Consider the following 19913-nt stretch of genomic DNA (forward strand, 5'->3'; position numbering starts at 1 on the left):
GCAAAGACAAATCTCATTTCTGGGCATAATTTGCTAGAGTGAAACAAGAGTGAGTTTCAGATATTGACAAGGGTGGTCACATAACTAGTGAATGAATTTTGGTTATTTTATTTTGTATTTTTTTAAAAGATTTTATTTATTTAGAGACAGACACAGAGACACAGGCAGAGGGAGAAGCAGGGAGCCCGACGTGGGACTCGATCCCGGGTCTCCAGGATCACGCCCTGGGCCGAAGGCGCTGCTAAACCGCTGAGCCACCCGGGCTGCCCCAATTTGGGTTATTTTAGATACGGTAAATTAGCAATTAACTATCTTGGTTTAATCATATTTCATAGAAGCTGAAAACACCACACTCTTGCTGGTGTACGGCCCTAGGGGTTTAACACCTGCACTGACTCAGGATGCAGAACAATTACAACACTCGACAGATCTATCTCAGGCCAACCCCTGCTCTCAAGTCAGTCTCAGGCGCTGCTTCAGGCCACACTCCCTCTCATCATAGAGGACTTAAACCCAAATGGCTGTACTAGGTTATAAAGTGTTTTTCCGATGTTTGATACGGACTTGATCCCCCACCGCCAGGTGGGCCGGCGACCAGCATCCAGCGGGCAGGGAACTACGCAACACTCCCCTCCCTCAAAAGAGCGCGCCCTTCCGGCGCCTCTACGCACGCGCAGGCCCCCCCCCCTTTTTTTTCTCTTTCTCTCCTCACCGCGCGTGTCCCTCTGCCCCTCCCCGCCTCTTGCCCCGCCCCTCGCCGCTTCGCCCCGCCCCTCGCCGCCTCCCGCCCTGCCCCTCGCCGCCTCCCGCCCCGCCCCTCGCCGCCCCGCCCCTCGCCGCCTCCCGCCCCGCCCCTCACCCCCTCCTGCCCTGCCCGCTGGCTCGGAGCGATCGCCCGCGTCGCCGCAGCCTCAGTCTGTGCGCGCGCACCTCAGCTGCTCCCGGGCCGACCGCACTCGCCTCCGTCTGAGCCATGCCTGTGCCCTCTCGATTTGGGGCCCTGCGCCGGGTGTTCGTGGTGGGGGTTGGGATGACCAAGGTAAACGAGCCGCAGACCCCTGGAGGCGGGCTCCCTGGTCGGCTCTGGTCGGCAGAGGCCGAGGAGTCGGGGGGCCCCCGGGTGACCGGGAAGCGAGGAAGGGCAGATCAGGGCCTGGCGCTGTCCGGTGGTTTGTCCTTCCTCCCGGGAGGGGGTCGCAGGCATCCCACTGCCCAGCTTCGGCGTCTTGACTCTTGGCTACTCGGATGACTTGTGGTTTAGAATTGTCTCTGAACTATGACAATGTTTGGGGGTTGTTCCTGCGGCCATTTCCCCCCCTTTGTCCTTCCCTTTTCTCCCTGGATCAGAGGTGCTGAAATACACCCCAACATGACCCAAAATCCACACCTCCTTTGATTCTGAGTGAAATTCCAAGTGTGTGGACTGGACGAGGCAAGATCTTCCTTACCCTGGGAAGGAAAGCAGGCAGGGAATCCCCCCGCCCCCCCCCCCCCCCGTATACCCAGGAGACTCCCTTGTAGGATCCTTTTACATTAGAAGTGAAGATGAGGAGGAGAAACACTTAAAGTTCAGTATGTTGGCACAAGAACATTAGCTAAGTTGGCACAAGCGGCAGGTTTTCTGGATCCTCCGACCGCCTTTCTGTTCCGCAGGTGGTACTGTGCTTGGTTCTTAGGAAGCCAGGGGCTCCCAGTCTTGTTTCTTGGTCCCCCCACTGCTTTCACGTTCTGGTCATGCCACACTGCTGTTCGTTTCACCCCACACTGCTTTACATCTCTCCTGCTTTGCTTCTCTTGTTCTCACTCGGTGGCGCCTGAGACTGACTTGAGAGCAGGGGTTGGCCGGAAACCAGACTCTCACTGTACTTGGCTGACTTCAGATCTTCTCCAAAAAGTCTCTGATCCTTCTGACTTTCGAGGAGAGCCCTGCCTGTACTTACCTTTGCTTTGGTGCAGATATCCCCAGCTTCTGGAAAGCTCAAGTTATATCGCTTCACCTTCACAAAAGACCTATGCTATACCTTATTTTCATTAACTGAAATTCGAAGAGGATCTTTGGTTTTAGAAAAAGGCAAAAAGTGAAAATAGCATCCAGCATTTGTTTTGCAGGGAGTTGTTAACAGAGGCAGAGAGCACTCCAAACAGCAGCCAGAGTGGAACTGTCAAGCTCCTTCCTTGGAAATATCCTCAACATCTCAGCCTTAAGCTGCCATAGCTTTGAACTGCCTCTGTGAGCCTCTGTGCTTTATCTTGATTTATTTGGTGTGTTCGTTATCAAGATGTGTCCTAAGGTATCCGCAAAGCCTAGAGGTTATGTTTTGGGGTCTGAGAACACTCAAAAAATTTTCCATTAAGTTAATGGTAATTCCTTCTTTATGACATTTCAGTTGATAGCAGGGGAAACCTATACTTATTATATTATACTGAGGTTCTCTATTTATATGTTCATATTCTTCCTTAGCATGTAAATTCCTCCAGGGTGAGTACCATGTCTAGTTTGTTGCTGAATATGTAGCACCTGGAAAATGCCTGGTGCTAAAGATCCTGAATGTTAGTTGGACAGTACTAAATGGATATGCTTTGAAAAGAGAAAGAAGAGAAAGAGAGTTTCTTTTTTTTTTTTAAGATTTTATTTATTTATTTGACAGAGAGATAGACCCAGAGAGCACAAGTGTAGGTGGGAGCAATGGCAGAGGGAGAAGGAGAAGCAGGTCCCCCACTGAGCAGAGAGCTCGACGACGTGGGGCTTGACGTGGGGCTTGACATGGGGCTCGACGTAGGGTTCAATCCCAGGACCCCGGGATCATGACCCGAGCTGAGCTGAAGGTAGACCACTTGAGCCACACAGGCGCCCCTGAAAGAGAGTTTCTAAGTAGAAGTGCTCTTCCTGAGAAAACAGCCTAAAATCTTACCAAATGGGGTGAGAGTACATAATTTGATCAAAACATATAAGTAGAAAAGTCAACTAATCATTATGAAGCAGATACTTGGAGCTCATCCCATTGTTTCATAGGAGAGGGGACTTCTAATATAGGTGGACAGTAAAAGCCTTTTCAGTATGATATTGATGTAGTCAGATCCTGCGTTGGCTGTTGAGTATCTGATTATATTGGCTGTAGAGAGAAGCACAGAACTTTCTAACCCTCTGAGAAGGAGTTTGTTTCTTTTTCGAAGTTAAGAGGTGGGGGTGTGGGCGGTATTAGTTACAGTCCTGAGGGAAGAGACTGGGAATGTGAAGTGGAGGAAGACCTATAGATTTAAAAAGAATCAAAAGACCCACAAAATTTTGATAAACGGGCAAGACTAAACTGTACTGTCTACAGATAAACATTTGGATGATAAAATTATGAAATATCATAAGGAAGTGATTACGGTAAGAGCACAATAACTACCTTGAGGATAGAATGGAGATTAAGTTTGAGACTGAGAGCTTAGAAGAGTTTCTGCAATAGAAGGCAAAGTTCAGTTTTTTGGTCTGGGTCGTAGTGTCAAAGAAGGAAAAATAGACGCTAGGTAAAGCATCAGGACAGATTTCAGTCAGTAATATACTATTGGGAAAGGGAAGGTCCAGTGTGAACTGAATTCAATATTGATTAATTCAGAGGTGACTGGCTGTTTTAAAGGGGAAATGAGGGAATAGAGAGTGAATTGGAGCTCAGTAGGGAAGTGAAAACTTATAAGTAGTGGGAAGGGGGGGCTTGGTCTATGTGGAATCCATCTGGATTTGCTAACTGGTGCTTATTCAAACTTAGGCTCCTCCTCTCCCACAGAGACTTGGAGACAGAGAAGTATCTTCTGGTGTTTGTGGGAAAAATAGTAACTTCTTTTCAGTAGCATTGAGGCACTTTAAGTAGGGCTAGGGTCATCTAGGGATGTGAGCTGTTAGAAACTGTTAGTGTTTAAGTCTTTATAGACCAGAGTGGAGGCTTAGTCAAAAGGGCTCAGAGGAGTGTGGCTAGGGTAGAACCGGAGAAGAGAATCTTTGTCAGTGGTTCCAAGAATGTTTGCCTTAACAATAATTCCCTAAGATATGTTTATACATACATACATACATATACACACACACACACACTTTTATTACTTAAAAATAAAAACCTTTTAAAAAGGCTAAAACTTTATTTTTTTAGATTTTATTTATGCATTTGAGAGACACACACAGAAACAGATGGAGAGGACGAGCAGAGAGAGAGGGGAAGCAGACTTTCTGCTGAATGGGGAGTCTGATGCAGGGCTCTATCCCAGGACCACAGACAGGGCTTATCCCAGGACCCTGAGATCATGACCTGAGCTGAAGTCAGATGCTTAACCAACTAAGTAAGCCACGCAGGCACTCCTAAAACTTACTTTTTTTTTTTTTTTTACTATTACTTCTTAAAGCCTATTTATTTATTTATTTATTTATTTATTTATTTATTTATTTATTTATAAGTGGTCTCTACACCCAATGTGGGGCTTGAACTCACAACCCCGAGATCAAGAGTCTCATGTTCTACTGACTGAGCCAGCCAGGTGCCCCCAAAAGATTAAAACTCTTAAGGCAGTTGGGGGCACCTGGGTGGCTCAGTGGTTGAATGTCTGCCTTCTGCTCAGGTCGTGATCCCAGAGTCCTGGGATCGAGTCCTGCATTGGGTTCCCTGCTCAGTGGGAAGCCTGCTTCTCCCTCTGCCTATATCTCTGGCTCTCTGTGTCTCTCATGAATAAATAAATAAAATTTAAAAAAAATGAATGAGGCAGTTGATAACTCAAGAAAAAGAAAATTGTCCCATAAAGGAAGTGTAACCATAGCACACAACTTGGCCCAGTGTTAAATATTTACTTAATAAGGTAAACACTGAGTACTGATTTAATAAAAAATTATTCAGTTGTGTAAGCGGGATGGGGGATGTGTAAATGTGTATGTGCGGGGGCCTAAGAGACCTAATCTCCACTGGCCCTTATTGGAGATTGTGGTATAATTTCTTAAATTGATAAAGATATAATAGAATAGAATATTTATAAACGCAGCAGTTTATAGAAGAAAAAATATCTAAGAGTTAAAAGTGGATGTTTGGGGAAAAAGTAAGACTAGTGTGTGGAGAGTAGTCAAACAGGATTGCCATTTTTTATTTTAAGCCTTATTATAAGCCTCATGGTGCTTTTTGTTTGTTTGTTTTGCATTTATTTGATTAAAAAAAACATGCTAAGAAAATAGAACATTACCAGCACTTCAGAAATCTCCTTTTTGCTCTTTTTCAGTCACTGGCTCCTCACCTGCAAAGGCTTACCATTATCCTGACTTCTCACCTTTAACACTGTAGATTAGTAAGGACAAAGAACATGATATCAGAGTCCAGGAACATGATAGACGCTTAGTATGTTTTTGTTAAATTTAATAGATGAATGAATTTTTGCAGGGCTCTGTTGTGAGAAAAATCTAACTATATTTCTTCTATTTATTATCTCCTATATTTCTAGTTCCAGAAGCCTGGACTTGAGAATTTAGACTACCCTGACTTGGCAAAAGAAGCAGGTAATAAAATTTAGATCTTTGAACATTAGAGTTATTATATAGTCTATCTTGGTTGTAGAGCAGCCTTGCAACCATAAAAAGGAGCCTCAGTCAAGGAAGAGGAATCTATATAGGCAATTGCTACTGATTCATTAGAAAGGACAAAGGGCAAAGAGTTTGGGCATTCTTTGCTAGATAGCCAGGGCAAACAGTGGCCTGATATTATGTACTGTCCAACTGTTTGCTGGGACATCGAAGGGCTCTGTGGGAGTGTCCCGCCACCCCACATTCCCCCCTCCCCCAGTAATGATATTCATAGTTTTGTCCTTTAGATGTGCAGTGGACCTACAGAGATGAGTAAGACAAGGACCTTGCCATTAAGGTGCTTTAAGACTTTGGGATTTAATGTATTTATAGTTACGTGTACAGTTAGGACAGAAGATGTTAAGTATCAAAAAGCAGGTGTGAAAAAGTAGTAGCTTAGAGGAAGAAATAGAGGAAGAAATAGTTACTTCTGAATGGAGGGATCTGAGATGACTTGATGAAGGATTTGTCATTTGAATTGAACAGGGACTATTTAGAGGTAGATCTACTCTGGGAAAACTCTAAACTTAGTTTTGACTCACCTAAAGCAAATACTCAAAGCACTCTTTGATAAAACCTTTTTGTTTTTATAGGCCAGAAGGCTTTAGCTGATGCACAGATCCCTTATTCGGTAGTGGAACAGGCATGTATTGGCTACGTTTATGGTATGTGGTAAACTATATATTTTTTAAATGTTTCACCTAATCTAGCAGCAGCTTCATGAACAATTCAGAGGCATTTGTGAATTTTAACCCTCTAAACTCAGAATTCAGAGTCTTATTCCCATCATTCCTAGATTACCATTATGTGCCAGCCTAGTTAGCATATGTTTTTTTGCTATTGTTTATTGCCAAAACAGGAGGTAAATTAAAATACATTATCTTTGAAAAAGAAAAAAATTACCCATAGTTCTACCATGTAAAGATAATAACTGTTTAGAAGATAATATTTGCTCTTTTGTGACCTTAAAATTTGTATTTATTGACTTTTTTGTATTCAAGAAAATTTCTTCGTTAAACTTTTTCCTATTTAGGAAAACAGTATACACTAATTGTAAAACAAAAACAAAAACAAAACCCAACAAAAAACAGGAACACAATAAAACACAAGAAAAAAGTCACCTGTAATCCCATTGTCCAGTCCAGAAATTATTACCATTAATTTTTTGATGTAATCCGTTAGTGAATATGAATGCATGTAATTATGCATGCACATGGAATTTTCTCTGAAAGAAAACAAGATCAGTTAAATGTCTGTCTTGGGCTCTGGTGATGATCGCAGGGTCCTGGGATCAAGACAGGCTCTCTGCTCAGCAGGGAGCCTGCTTCTCCCTCTCCTCTGCCTACCACTCACCCTGCTTGTGCTTGTGCTCCCCCCTCCTGTCAAATAAATAAGTAAAAACATAAGAAAAAGAAAATAAATAAAATAAAACATGGAAAAAAGTTGTAGTCAAATTGAGTCTATGTGAGGCATGGCTTTGAAGCAATCCTTTGAAAGAAGAAAGAAAAGAAAAAGGAAGAAGAAGAAAGAAGAAGAAGAAGAAGGAAGAAGAAGGAAGAAGAAGAAGAAGAGGAGGAGGAAGAGGAAGAAGAGGAAGAGGACGAAGAAGAAGAAGAAGAAGAAGAAGAAGAAGAAGAAGAAGAAGAAGAAGAAGAATTAAAAGAGAAAGAAAGAAAATAAGATCTTGGAGCACTTAGCTGGCTCACTTAAAAGAGCATGCAACTCTTAATCTCTGGGTTGTGAGTTTGAGCCCCATGTTGGGTGTAGAGATTACTTAAATAAATAAAATTTTAAAAAAAAGAAAAAAAAAAGAGAAGATCCCAGCATACATACCTTTGGTAATCTACTTTTCTATTTTCTCATCTTCCCCATTAAGTCTTTCTTTATATTATTATTAATATTTTTTCGATTAATTTTTTTTCTGGAGTAGATAAAATATTTACATGGTACAAAAATACCAAAAATGGATGGTTATATAGTGGAAATTCTCACTCTTATTCCTGTTTCCCTGTCGCATGGTTCCCTTCCCTTAGATAGCCAATTTCACTAATTTCTAGTCTTTTCAGAGGTGATTTGTACATATACAAGTGGGTGTATGTAAGTTCCCCTTTCCCCTTTCTTTTGTTACACACATAGTAGCATAATAAACACACTATTTTGTATCTTGATTTTTTTTTTTTTTTACTTAGTAGTTCTTGGCTACTGCTCCAAATTGTATCATAAAGAGCTTCCTTGGTCTTTCTCTTTTTATGATAGCATAAAATTCCATTGCACAGATGTATCATATAATCCACTGCCTGTTTTGTTTGTTTTGTTTAAAGAGAGTGTGCATGCACTCATATGCACTAGAGCAGGGAGGGGCAGAGTGAGAGGAAGAAAGAGAACTTTTTTTTTTTAAGATTTTTTATCTATTTACGAGAGAGAGATAGAGAGAGAGAGAGAGAGAGAGAGAGAGAGAGAGAGAGAGAATGTGCAAGAGAAAGTACAAGCAGGGACGCCTGGGTGGCTCAGCGATTGGGTGTCTGCCTTTGCCTCAGGGCATGATCCCAGGATCCGGAATCGAATCCCACATCCGGCTCCTTGCGTGGACCCTGCTCCTCCCTCTGCCTATATCTCTGCCTCTCTCTGTGTGTCTCTCATGAATAAATAGTCTTTAAAAAAAAAAGAGAAAGAGAGAGAGAGAGAAAGTACAAGCAGAGGGGAGGAGTAGAGAGAGAGGGAGAGCCCCGTGCGGGATCATGACCTGAGCCGAAGGCAGATGCTTAACCAACTGCCCAGGTGCCCAATCCACTGCATTTTAATGGACAATTAGAATGCCCAGTCTTTTTGTAGCATTTTAGTTTATTTTTTTAAGTTTTATTTTATTTTTTATTTTTATTTATTTATTTATGAGACACACACACACACAGAGGCAGAGACACAGGCAGAGGGAGAAGCAGGCTCCATGCAGGGAGCCCGATGCGGGACTCGATCCCGCAACTCCAGGATCACGCCCTGAGCGGAAGGCAGACGCTTAACCGCTGAGTTACCCGGACGTCCCTTTTGTAGCATTTTTTTTTCTTTTGTAGCATTTTTAATGATTGCATGATTTTCTAGTTTTGGGGATTTACTACAGTTTATTTACTAGTTGTAATGATATCCTGTTCTTGGACATTTTATGTATTTATTGGACATTTAAAATTGTTTCTAATTTCTACTTATAAAAGGCTATAGTAAGCATTACTGTAGATGAATCTTTGTGCTTATTTGTGATTATTATTATTATTATTAGTTTTTGGAGATTTCAAGGTATAAAGAGAATCCTCAAAAGGAAATTTATTAGGTCAAAGGGGTTCACAATGTACTTATTCAAAAGAAGGTCCTGAACCTTGCTGTTTTCTCTGAAGACTTTTTTTAAAGATTTTATTTATTTATTCATAGACACACACACACACACACACACACACACACAGAGGCAGAGACACAGGCAGAGGGAGAAGCAGGCTCCATGCAGGGAGCCCGATGCGGGACTCGATCCCGCAACTCCAGGATCACGCCCTGAGCGGAAGGCAGACGCTTAACCGCTGAGTTACCCGGACGTCCCTTTTGTAGCATTTTTTTTTCTTTTGTAGCATTTTTAATGATTGCATGATTTTCTAGTTTTGGGGATTTACTACAGTTTATTTACTAGTTGTAATGATATCCTGTTCTTGGACATTTTATGTATTTATTGGACATTTAAAATTGTTTCTAATTTCTACTTATAAAAGGCTATAGTAAGCATTACTGTAGATGAATCTTTGTGCTTATTTGTGATTATTATTATTATTATTAGTTTTTGGAGATTTCAAGGTATAAAGAGAATCCTCAAAAGGAAATTTATTAGGTCAAAGGGGTTCACAATGTACTTATTCAAAAGAAGGTCCTGAACCTTGCTGTTTTCTCTGAAGACTTTTTTTTAAAGATTTTATTTATTTATTCATAGACACACACACACACACACACACACACACACAGAGGCAGAGACAAGCAGAGGGAGAAGCAGGCTCCATGCAGGGAGCCCAATGTGGGACTCAATCCCGGGTCTCCAGGATCACACCCCAGGCTGCAGGCAATGCTAAACCGCTGCACCACAGGGGCTGCCCATCCCTAACGACTTCTTGGAGAGTCTGTACCTTCAGGTGTTCCTATCATATGGCTCCAGCATGCCTGCCTTGGTGTCCATGTGACTTGGGAAAGGGAGTCAAAAGTGTATTCAGCTTGCATCACTGTTTTTGTGGAGCACCCTGCCATATAGGATCTTTTAAACTTTTTGAAGTTGTAGAACCTTTATATGAAGAGAAAATCATAGCCTTTTAATCAATTGGTGTTGTTTTAAAGATTTATATCTGAAGTATAAATGAAACATTGCTTCCTTTATCATGTAGTCCTAGCCAGTTTGAATTGTTTGCTATTACTTGGTCATTTCTCTACTCTCCTACATCTGTAACACGTAAAGAAAGTATACATATACCGTGTTTTGAGGACTTTTTATATTTGGAACGTAAGTAATGCTTAATTCTAAAACTGTTTCTGAATAAGATGTCAGTAGTTTACTGTTGTGCCTAAGCACGTGTGTCTGTGCTAGGCAAAGGCATAACACTGAAAAAAAAAAAAAACCCTAATATGGTATCATGTGTTACATTGCAGCTTCATAAATTCCCATGTTGCAGATATTACAGTTTTTGTTTCTTTTATTATACAGGTGACTCTACCTGTGGGCAGAGGTCTATCTATCACAGTTTGGGACTGACTGGAATTCCTATAATAAATGTCAACAATAACTGTGCCACTGGTTCTACTGCTTTGTTTATGGCCCGGCATCTGATTCAGGGTGGTAAGGATCACTTATTTGTCTGGTGTGCTTAAATAGATAAGAGGTTATTGCCCCCACCTTTCATCAGTTCTCTTTTCCCTTTCCTTTCCTTTTTCCTTTTTTTGCCTTTCTCCTCTCCTTTACTTCTCCTTTCCCCTTTCCTTCCTTTCAGTAGGCTCTGTTCCCAACATGTAGTCCAAGACAGGGCTTGAACTCACAACTCTGAGATCAGGACCTGAGCTGAGGGGCACCTGGTGGCTCAGCCATTGAACGTCTGCCTTCGGCTCAGGGCATGATCCTGGGATCGAGTCCCACATTGGGCTCCTTGCTAGAAGCCTGCTTCTCTCTCTGCCTATGTCTCTGCCTCTCTCTCTCTCTCTCTCACTCTTTGTGCCTCTCATGAATAAATAAAAAAATTGAAAAGATTTTGATTAGGATCCTTTAAACATTTTTAAAATTTTCTTTAGTATTGTAAAATTCAAAATTAGCTGTTTATTTTTCATTGAACCATATTTCCATATTAATAAAAAGTTTTGTTAGCATATTGGGAATCAAAGGAAAAATTAATACTTTCCTAATTTTTCCTCTTACTGAGAATCATGTAGGGGCACCTGGATGGCTCAGTCCATTAGGTATCTACCTTTGGCTCAGGTTGTGATCCCAGGATCCTGGGATTGAGAGCCTGCACTGGGCTCCCTGCTGGGTGGGGAGTCTCCTCCTTCTTCCCCTCTGTCCCTCCTCCCTGCTTGTGCTCTCTCTTGGTCTCTTTGTCTCAAATAAATAAATAAATAAAATCTTAAAAAAAATAGAATCATGTAAGAATTTTCCCTAATTTTTTGCTTATTAAACATTTTGTAGGGTTACAGCATCTTTTTCCATTTTATATAAATTCCTTAAAGTACTTAATGATACTTTGCTAGGTGTCTGAAAATTTAATTTTCCCTAATAGTTACATTTTCTTTCAAGGTGTGGCAGATTGTGTCTTGGCTCTTGGGTTTGAGAAGATGGAGAAGGGAGCCATTTTAGTAAATGTGAGTCTTATTTACTGTTATTCTGGAGTTGTTATAACACAGTGAGAATACTTTGCCCATCTGACTATTGTAAATAGAACCTGTTAAAAAGCAATATAAAGCATAATTTGGCATAGTTATTAAATGAGCTGATACAATTCACAATCTGAAAAATGACATTGGATACATATGCGTAAATTCTGGTATATTAGAGCCGTAAAGAATCAGAGAGATAATTTCGTTTAACTTTTTTTTTTTTTTAAGGAATTTTCTGGAGGAACAGTTTTTTTTTTAAATTTTTATTTATTTATGAGAGTCACACAGAGAGAGAGGCAGAGACACAGGCAGAGGGAGAAGCAGGCTCCATGCACCGGGAGCCCGACATGGGATTCGATCCTGGGTCTCCAGGATCGCGCCCTGGGCCAAAGGCAGGCGCCAAACCGCTGCGCCACCCAGGGATCCCTCATTCTGTAAATTTTTGTTGTTGTGTTTCCATTTTCATTCATCTTAAGATACTTTTTTATTTCTTTTTTTTATTTCTTTGACCCTTTGTTCAGTAGCGTGTTAATTTCCACTTGTTTGTGAATTTTTAGTTTTCTTCTTGTAGTTGATTTCTACTTTTAAACAATTGTGGTTGGAAAAGATGCTTGATGATTTCAGTCTTCTTAAATTTATTAAGACTTGTTTTGTGGCCTACCACATGATTTATTCTGGAGAATATTCCATGTGTACCACAGAAGAATGTATATTCTGTTGCTTCTGGGTGGAATGTTCTGTATATGTCTGTTAAGTCCATCTGGTCCAATGTTTCCTTATTGATTTTCTGTCTGCATAATCTATCTATTGATACAAGGAGGGTATTAAAGTTCTCTATACAATACTATTCCTGCATTGCTGTCCACTTCTCTCTTTAGGTCTGTTGACATTTGGTTTATGTATTTAGGTGCTCCTGTCTTAGGTGTATGAATAATTACAAATATTATGTTGTCTTGTTGGATTGACCCCTTTGTCATTGGGTGGCTGGTTTTGAGGTTTTAAAGCTGACTTAAAATAATAAGACCAAACATAATTATACTTTAATAAGTATATCAACATGTGAATCTGGAGGACAGCCAAAATAATGAAGTGTTTTTCTTTAGATTGAATATTTGAAAAAAAAAAGATTGAATATTTGAATCTTATGTGTAACAAATAGAAGTAAGTTTTAGTTTATCCTGTTTAATGACCTTTGTCACTTATTTTAGTCTTTAAGTCTGTTTTATCTGATATAACTATAGCAATCTCAGCTTTCTTTTGGTTTTCACTTGCATAGAAAGTCTTTTTCCATCCCTTTACTTTTTTTAATGCACATTTTAAAAATTTAAATTCAATTAATTAGCATGTAATGTATTATTGGTGTCAGTGGTAGAGGTCAGTGATTCATCAGTCTTATATAACACCTGGTACTCATTACATCATATGCCCTCCTTAATGTCCATCACTCAGTTACCCCATCTCTCCACCTCCTCCCCTCCAGTGATCCTCAGTTTGTTTCCAATGATTAAGAGTCTTTTATGGTTTGTCTCCCTCTCTGATTTTGTCTTGTTTTATTTTTTCCTCTCTTCCCGTATGATCTTCTGTTTTGTTTCTTAAATTCCACATATGAGTGAGATGATATGATAATTGTCTTTCTCTGATTGACTTATTTTGCTTAGCATAATATCCTCTAGTTCCATCCACTCCATCCCTTTACTTTTAATCTGTGTGTCTTTACATCTAAAGTGATTCTCTTATAGGCAGCATATGGATGGGTCTTGTCTTTTTATTCATTCAGCCACTCTGTCTCTTGATTGGAGAATTATTTTATTTATATTTAAAGTAATTATTGATAAGTATGGGCTTACTGACATTTTTTTTTAAAAAGATTTTATTTATTTATTTTGAGAAAGAGAGAGGGAGAGAGTGAGAGTGCATGGACAGGGAGGAGTGGCAGACAGAGATGGAGAAGCAGACTCCTTGCTGAGTAGGGAACCTGATGTGGGGCTTGATTCCATGACCCTGAGATCCTGACCTGAGCCAAAAACCAAGAGTTGGATGCTCAACTGACTGAGCCACCTAGGTACCCCTGTTTTTTTTTTTTTTAAGTTTTATTTTTTTAAATAATCACTACACTCAACATGGGGCTTAGACTCATGACCTCAAGATTAGGAGTTGCATGCTCTTCTGACTGAACTAGCTAGGCGTCCCTAAAACTAGAGCCATTGTTAGAAAAAGAGTTGAAGATAACTTTTAGCCTATTCATTGAAGATTATACTATTTATCTAATTTATGAGGTCAATCTGATTCAGTTCTCTGTTGAAACATTAAAGGATCTCTATAAAAAATTAGATATAGAATCTCTTAGTAATCATGAGAATGGCACAGAATAGGCATTCAAATCAATAAGAGCTATTTCCCTTTTTCCCTCAGGAAACATTTCAAGAAAGTGGAAAATGTTAGGTTGGGTCTAAAGACAATAAGAGATAATAATTATGTGAAATGATTATATCACAAATAAGGATAATTATAATAATAAAACAAAGATAATAAAAGAGAGGGAAAGATGGATCTTTCTGGGTATGGGACAAAGCATCATATGCCAAGTCATAGTTGGAATGATCATAATATGATATGTTCAGGGGCACATGGCTGACTTAGTCGGTAGAGCATGTAACTCTTGATCTCAGAGTTGTGGGTTCATGCCCTGAGTTAGGAATGGAGCCTACAAAAAAAAAAATAATAATATGTTCAGGAGATAGTTTGAAAAACTAGATTGGAGGGTAGCAGCCGGAGAACAGTACAAAATAAGATTATTAGGTGAGTCCCTAATAGGAGTACCTAGCATTTATGATATATGAAAAATAGATTTTTTTCTTAAGTGGTGAATGATAAATACCTTGATAACTTTTATTTGAAAATTATTAAAAACCACATCGGGGTCTAGAGTTTTCTCTATGGGAAAGTTTTTAACCTTTTAAGTTCAGTATATTTCTTCAGTAAATATATTACTATTTGGGTGTTTGTTGTTGTTGTTGTTGTTGTTGTTGTTGTAGTTTTTGAGGGCTTTGATAATGCCCTTTCAGGAATTTATCGATTTCATCTAAATTGTTGAATTTATTGACAAAAAGTTGATCATATTATTCTCATAGTACACTTTAGAGTAAGATCTTTGGATATGTCCTTGCTCTTTCTCTGATGTTGTTAATCTTTGTCTTCTCTCCTTTTCCCGTGATCAGTAAAATAAAAGTGTTTACCAATTTTATTGATTTTGTTAGAGTACCAGCTTTTACTGTCGTTGATTTTTCTCAATTTTTTCTCTTTTCTAGTTCATTCTGCTAATTTCTATTCATTCTATTTCATTCTGTTCACTTTCTAGTTAGATCTGTGATCCTTAATATTTCCTTTTTCTTACATTAGGTTTAACTTGCTCTTTATTTTTATAGTCTATTAAGTTGGAAGCTTAGGTCATTGCTTTTAAATGTGTCCTTTTTTCAAATGTAGGTATTTGATGCTGTAGAGTTTTTTAAAACGTTGCTTAAGGTCCTAGGACTTTGGGATCATGACCTGAGCCGAAGGCAGCTGCTTAACCAACTGAACCACATAGGCACCCCAAAGCTCACAACTCTTGTTTTCAGCTCAAGTCATGATTTCAGGACCCTGGGACTAAGCCCTGCGTCAGGGTCCACACTCAGCATGGAGTCTGCTGCTTAAGATTTTCTCTCCTTCCTACTGCCCCTCCCCATACCAAGCTCTCTCTCTCTCTCAAATAAATAAAAGAAATCTTAAAAAAAACCCAAAAACCTCTTGTGCAGCAAACCACACATTTTTTTTATAAAAAAAAAAGTCATACTTTTCATTTATTTCAAGTTATTTTAAAATTTCCAAAAAAAAAAAAAGGGATGCTGAGTGGCCCGGTCTGTCAGGCATCTGCCTTCAGCTCAGGCTGTGATCCCAGGATCCTGGGATAGAGACCTGTGTAGGGCTCTTCTCCCTGTAACCCTCCCCACCTCTTGTGTTCTCTCTCTCTCTCTCTCTCAAATAAATAAAATCTTTGAAAAAAATTTTACCCCAAAAAATAAAAAGAGAGAGGTAAACCAGGAAACACTCTTAACCCAAATAGAGAACAAACCCAAAAGAGAACTAATACCAAATAGAGAACAAACTGATGATTACCAGTGTGGAGCTGGGTGAGGGGGATGGGTTTAACGGGTGATGGTTATTAAGGGGGGCACTGGGTGTTGTATGTAAGTGATGAATCACTAAATTCTACAACTGAAACTAATATTACACTGTATATTAACTAACTGGAATCTAAAGACTTGAAAAAAAATTTCCATTGTGATTTTTCTCTCACCCGTGTGTTAGAAGTGTATTACATGGGACCCCTGGGTGGCTCAGCGGTTGAGCATCTGCCTTTGGCTCAGGGTGTGATCCCAGTTCTGGGATCGAGTCCCACATCGGGCTCCCTGCAAGGAGCCTACTTCTCCCTCTGTCTGTATCTCTGCCTCTCTGAGACTCTCAAGAATAAATAAATAACATCTTTAAAAAAGAAAAAAAAAGTGTGTTGCTTAATTTTTAAATATTTGGGCATTTTTCAGATATCCTTCTGTTATTTCTGTTTTAAATCTCTGTGGTCAGAGAATATACTTTTTAATTTACTGAGACTTACTGTTTGGCTCAGGATATGGTCTATTTTGATTAATAGTCTTTGTGCACTTGAAATACATATATATTCTGATGTTATTGGGTGGAGTGTTTTATAAAAGCTAAATTACATTGGTTGTTAATATTGATCAAATCTTCTATATTCTGGGACGCCTGGGTGGCTCAGTGATTTAGCGCCTGCCTTGGGCCCGGGGCATGATCTTGGAGTCCTGGCATCTGAGCTCACATTGGGCTCCCTGCATGGAGCCTGCTTCTCCCTCTGCCTGTGTCTCTGCCTTTCTCTCTGTGTCTCTCTCTCTGTGTGCATCTCTCATGTATAAATAAATAAAATCTTAAAATAAATCTTCTATATCCTTATTGATATTTCTGTCTGCTTGTTCTATCAGTTATTGAGGGGGTTATTGAGCTCTTCTGCAAATCTGTGAATTTGTCTATTTCTTTCAGTTGTATCAGTTTTTGTCTCATGTATTTTGAAGCTCTGCTATAAGATATATTAATATTTAGGATTGTTAGGTACTTGATAAATTGACTCCATCATTGTGGGATAACCATCTTTTATCCCTTATAATGGTTCTTGATTTTAGATCTATTTTGTCTGATATTAATATAGGCATTTCAGCTTTCTGTTGAATATAATTAGAATAGTATGCCTTTTCCCATCCTTTTGCCTATTTCTGTCTTTATGTGTTTTTTTTTAAATATTTTATTTATTCATGAGAGACAGAGGGAGGCAGAGACATAAGCAGAGGGTGAAGTAGGCTCCATGTGGGGAGCCCAGGATCACACCCTGATCCAAAGGCAGATGCTCAATCACTGAGCCACCCAGGGATCCCTTTTTTTTTTTTAAGATTTTATTTATTTTGTCTTTATGTTTCAATTAGATTTTTTTTAAATTTTTATTTATTTATGATAGTCACAGAGAGAGAGAGAGAGAGAGAGAGGCAGAGACATAAGCAGAGAGAAGCAGGCTCCATGCACCGGGAACCCGACGTGGGATTCGATCCCGGGTCTCTAGGATCGTGCCCTGGGCCAAAGGCAGGCACTAAACTGCTGCGCCACCCAGGGATCCCTGAATTAGATTTTTAAAAAAGATTTTATGGGGATCCCTGGGTGGCACAGCGGTTTGGCACCTGCCTTTGGCCCAGGGCGCGCGATCCTAGAGACCCGGGATCGAATCCCACGTTGGGTTCCCGGTGCATGGAGCCTGCTTCTCTCTCTGCTTATGTCTCTGCCTCTCTCTCTCTCTGTGTGTGTGACTATCATAAATAAATAAAGAAAAAAATATTTAAAAAAATAAAAAAAAAAGATTTTATTTATTCATGACACACACACACACACACACACACACAGAGCAAGAGTTGGAGACATAGGCAGAGGGAGAAGCAGGCTCCCCATGGGGAGCCTGATGTGGGACGCCATACCAGGACCCTGGCTGGGATCACCACCTGAGCTGAAGACAGATGCTCAACCAGTGAGCCAGCCAGGTGTCCCTGAATTAATTTTTTTTTAAGTTGAGGTATAATTGACATACACAGTTACATTAGTTTCAAGTATACAACATAATGATTCAATATTTGCATATATTGTGAGATGATCACCACAATAAATCTAGTTAACATTTGCCACCAAACATAGTTATTGACATTTTTTTTGAGCGCCAAATGAGCATTTATTTGGGATTAAAGAATTGCAGTGTGGGGAGCGTAGATTGAAGTAAATACCCAAATAGGATTCCCACTTGTAGGGTGAAAGCAACAGGTTTTTAGAGGAAGAAGAAGGGGACAATTACCTGAGTTGAATAAAAGAAGGAAAACAAGTTTTCTATGCATGTTTACAAGGCAAATTACTCCAGGTCATACATTAACTGTCGACTTTTTTTCCAGAAAGTTCATAACCTCCAGTCTAATGATGAAAGTCTGTTCTTTTGACCTCTCAAACATTTGCTTAAAATAATGACTATTTTGTCCAGAACGTTTTAGACAGTTCAAGCGAATGCAGATAAAGTGTTTTCTCTACCGTGGCTGCTCCAACTCCATTTTAAAACGGCTCTAGTCCTGTCAGTTTTCCACAAGATCATGAGGCAGATAGACTATTTTTTCTTATGATGAGAACTTTTAAGGACTTTTAAGATTTACAGTCTTAGCAGTTTTTGAATATGCAATGCAGTATTATTGACTAGAGTTACCATGTTGTACATTATATTCCATGACTTTTTGAAAGAATTTATTTTTAATTAATCTCTACACTCAATGTGTGTCCGGAACTGAGATCAGGAGTTGCATGCTGTACTAACTGAGCCAACCAGGCACATCCTCAATGACTTTTTAATTTTATACTGGAAGTTTGTACCTTTTGACTCCCTTCATCTATTTTGCCTACCTTCTACCTCTTGCCTCTGACAACTACCAGTCTGTTCTCTGTATCTATGAGCATATTTAATTAATTAATTAATTTTTAAAGATTTATTTATTTGAAAGCAAGAGCATGCACACATATGTGAGCAGTGGGGAGGGACAGAAGGGGAGGGAGAGAATCTCAAACAGACTTCCTGCTGAACATGGAGCCAAGCACATAGCCTGATCTTGTGACCCTGAGATCATGACCTGAGCTGAAATCGAGTCAGATACTTAACTGACTGAGCCACCCAGATGCACATTATTTATTTTCTTGGATTCCACATATAATCAAGATCATATTTGTCATTCTCTGGCTAGTAACACTTAGCATAATGTCTCAAGGTCCATCCATGTTATCGTAAATGGCAAGATTTTATTCTTCTTATTGCTTTTTAAGTTATCTCCTCTACACCCAATATGAGACTTGAATTCACAACCCTGAGATCATGAGTTGCATGCTCTCCTGACTAAGTCAGCCAGGTGACCCAAGATTTCATTTTTTTCATAGCTGAATAATATTCCATTTTATATTTATTCCCCTCCTGCTCTTTCTTTCTTCTTCTTTCTTTCTTCTTTCTTTCTTTCTTTTCTTTCTTTCAAGTTTTAAAAGTGTATTTGAGAGAGAGATAGTGGGGAAAGAGGCAGTGGGGAGGGAGAGAGAATCTTTTTTTTTTTAAAGATTTTTAAAATTTATTTATTCATGAGAGATACACACAGAGAGAGAGGTAGAGACATAGCCAGAGGGAGAAGCAGGCTCCATGTAGGGAGCCCGATGTGGGACTGGATCTCGGGTCTCCAGGATCACACCCTGGGCTGAAGGCAGTGCTAAACCGTGAGCCACCCGGGCTGCCCTGGAAGAGAGAATCTTAAGCAGACTCCTTGCTGATCATGGAGCCCACTGTAGGACTCGATCTCATGACCTCAGGATCATGACCCTGAGATCACGACCTGAGTGAAAACTGAGAGTCAGACACAACTGACTGTGCCACCTACATGCCCCCACCCTGCATTTTCTTTATCCATTCATCCATTGATGGGCATTTAGATTATTTCCATATCTTGGCTGTTGTAAATAATGCTGCAGGAAACAACATGGGGATGCATATAATTTTTAGAGTTATGTGTTTTTGTTTTCTTTAGATAAATACACAGAAGTAGCATTTCTGAATCATATGGTAGTTCTGTTTTTAATTTTTTGAGGAACTTCCATGCCTTTTTTTATAGTGGCTGAAATTTACATGTGTACCAATAGAGCATAAAGGTTCCTTTTTCTCCATGTCCTCACACTTGCGATTTCTCGTCTTTTTAATAAAAGCTATGCCAAGTGGTATCTTGTGGTTTTTGAATTAGATTTTTGTAGGCAACATATAGTTGGGTCTTGCTTTTTAACAATATATCAATCTCTGCTTTTAATTGGG

The 19913-nt window shown here is 39.7% G+C and overlaps 1 protein-coding gene across 1 annotated transcript in view; it reads left to right on the forward strand.

Annotated features, from left to right (window-relative positions):
- The first annotated feature begins 885 nt into the window (after positions 1-885).
- The window catches only part of SCP2 (sterol carrier protein 2), a 102653-nt gene continuing 83625 nt past the window's right edge, over positions 886-19913 (forward strand). The window contains exons 1-5 of the mRNA XM_055305047.1: positions 886-1039; positions 5455-5509; positions 6166-6237; positions 10296-10427; positions 11373-11437. Coding sequence (XP_055161022.1) covers positions 974-1039; positions 5455-5509; positions 6166-6237; positions 10296-10427; positions 11373-11437 — 390 coding nt within the window. The 5' untranslated portion in view covers positions 886-973. The remainder of the gene's footprint in view (positions 1040-5454; positions 5510-6165; positions 6238-10295; positions 10428-11372; positions 11438-19913) is intronic.

This window comes from Nyctereutes procyonoides, unplaced genomic scaffold (assembly GCF_905146905.1).
Source record: "Nyctereutes procyonoides isolate TBG_1078 unplaced genomic scaffold, NYPRO_anot_genome, whole genome shotgun sequence".
In the NCBI taxonomy this organism is placed as follows: Eukaryota; Metazoa; Chordata; class Mammalia; order Carnivora; family Canidae; genus Nyctereutes; species Nyctereutes procyonoides.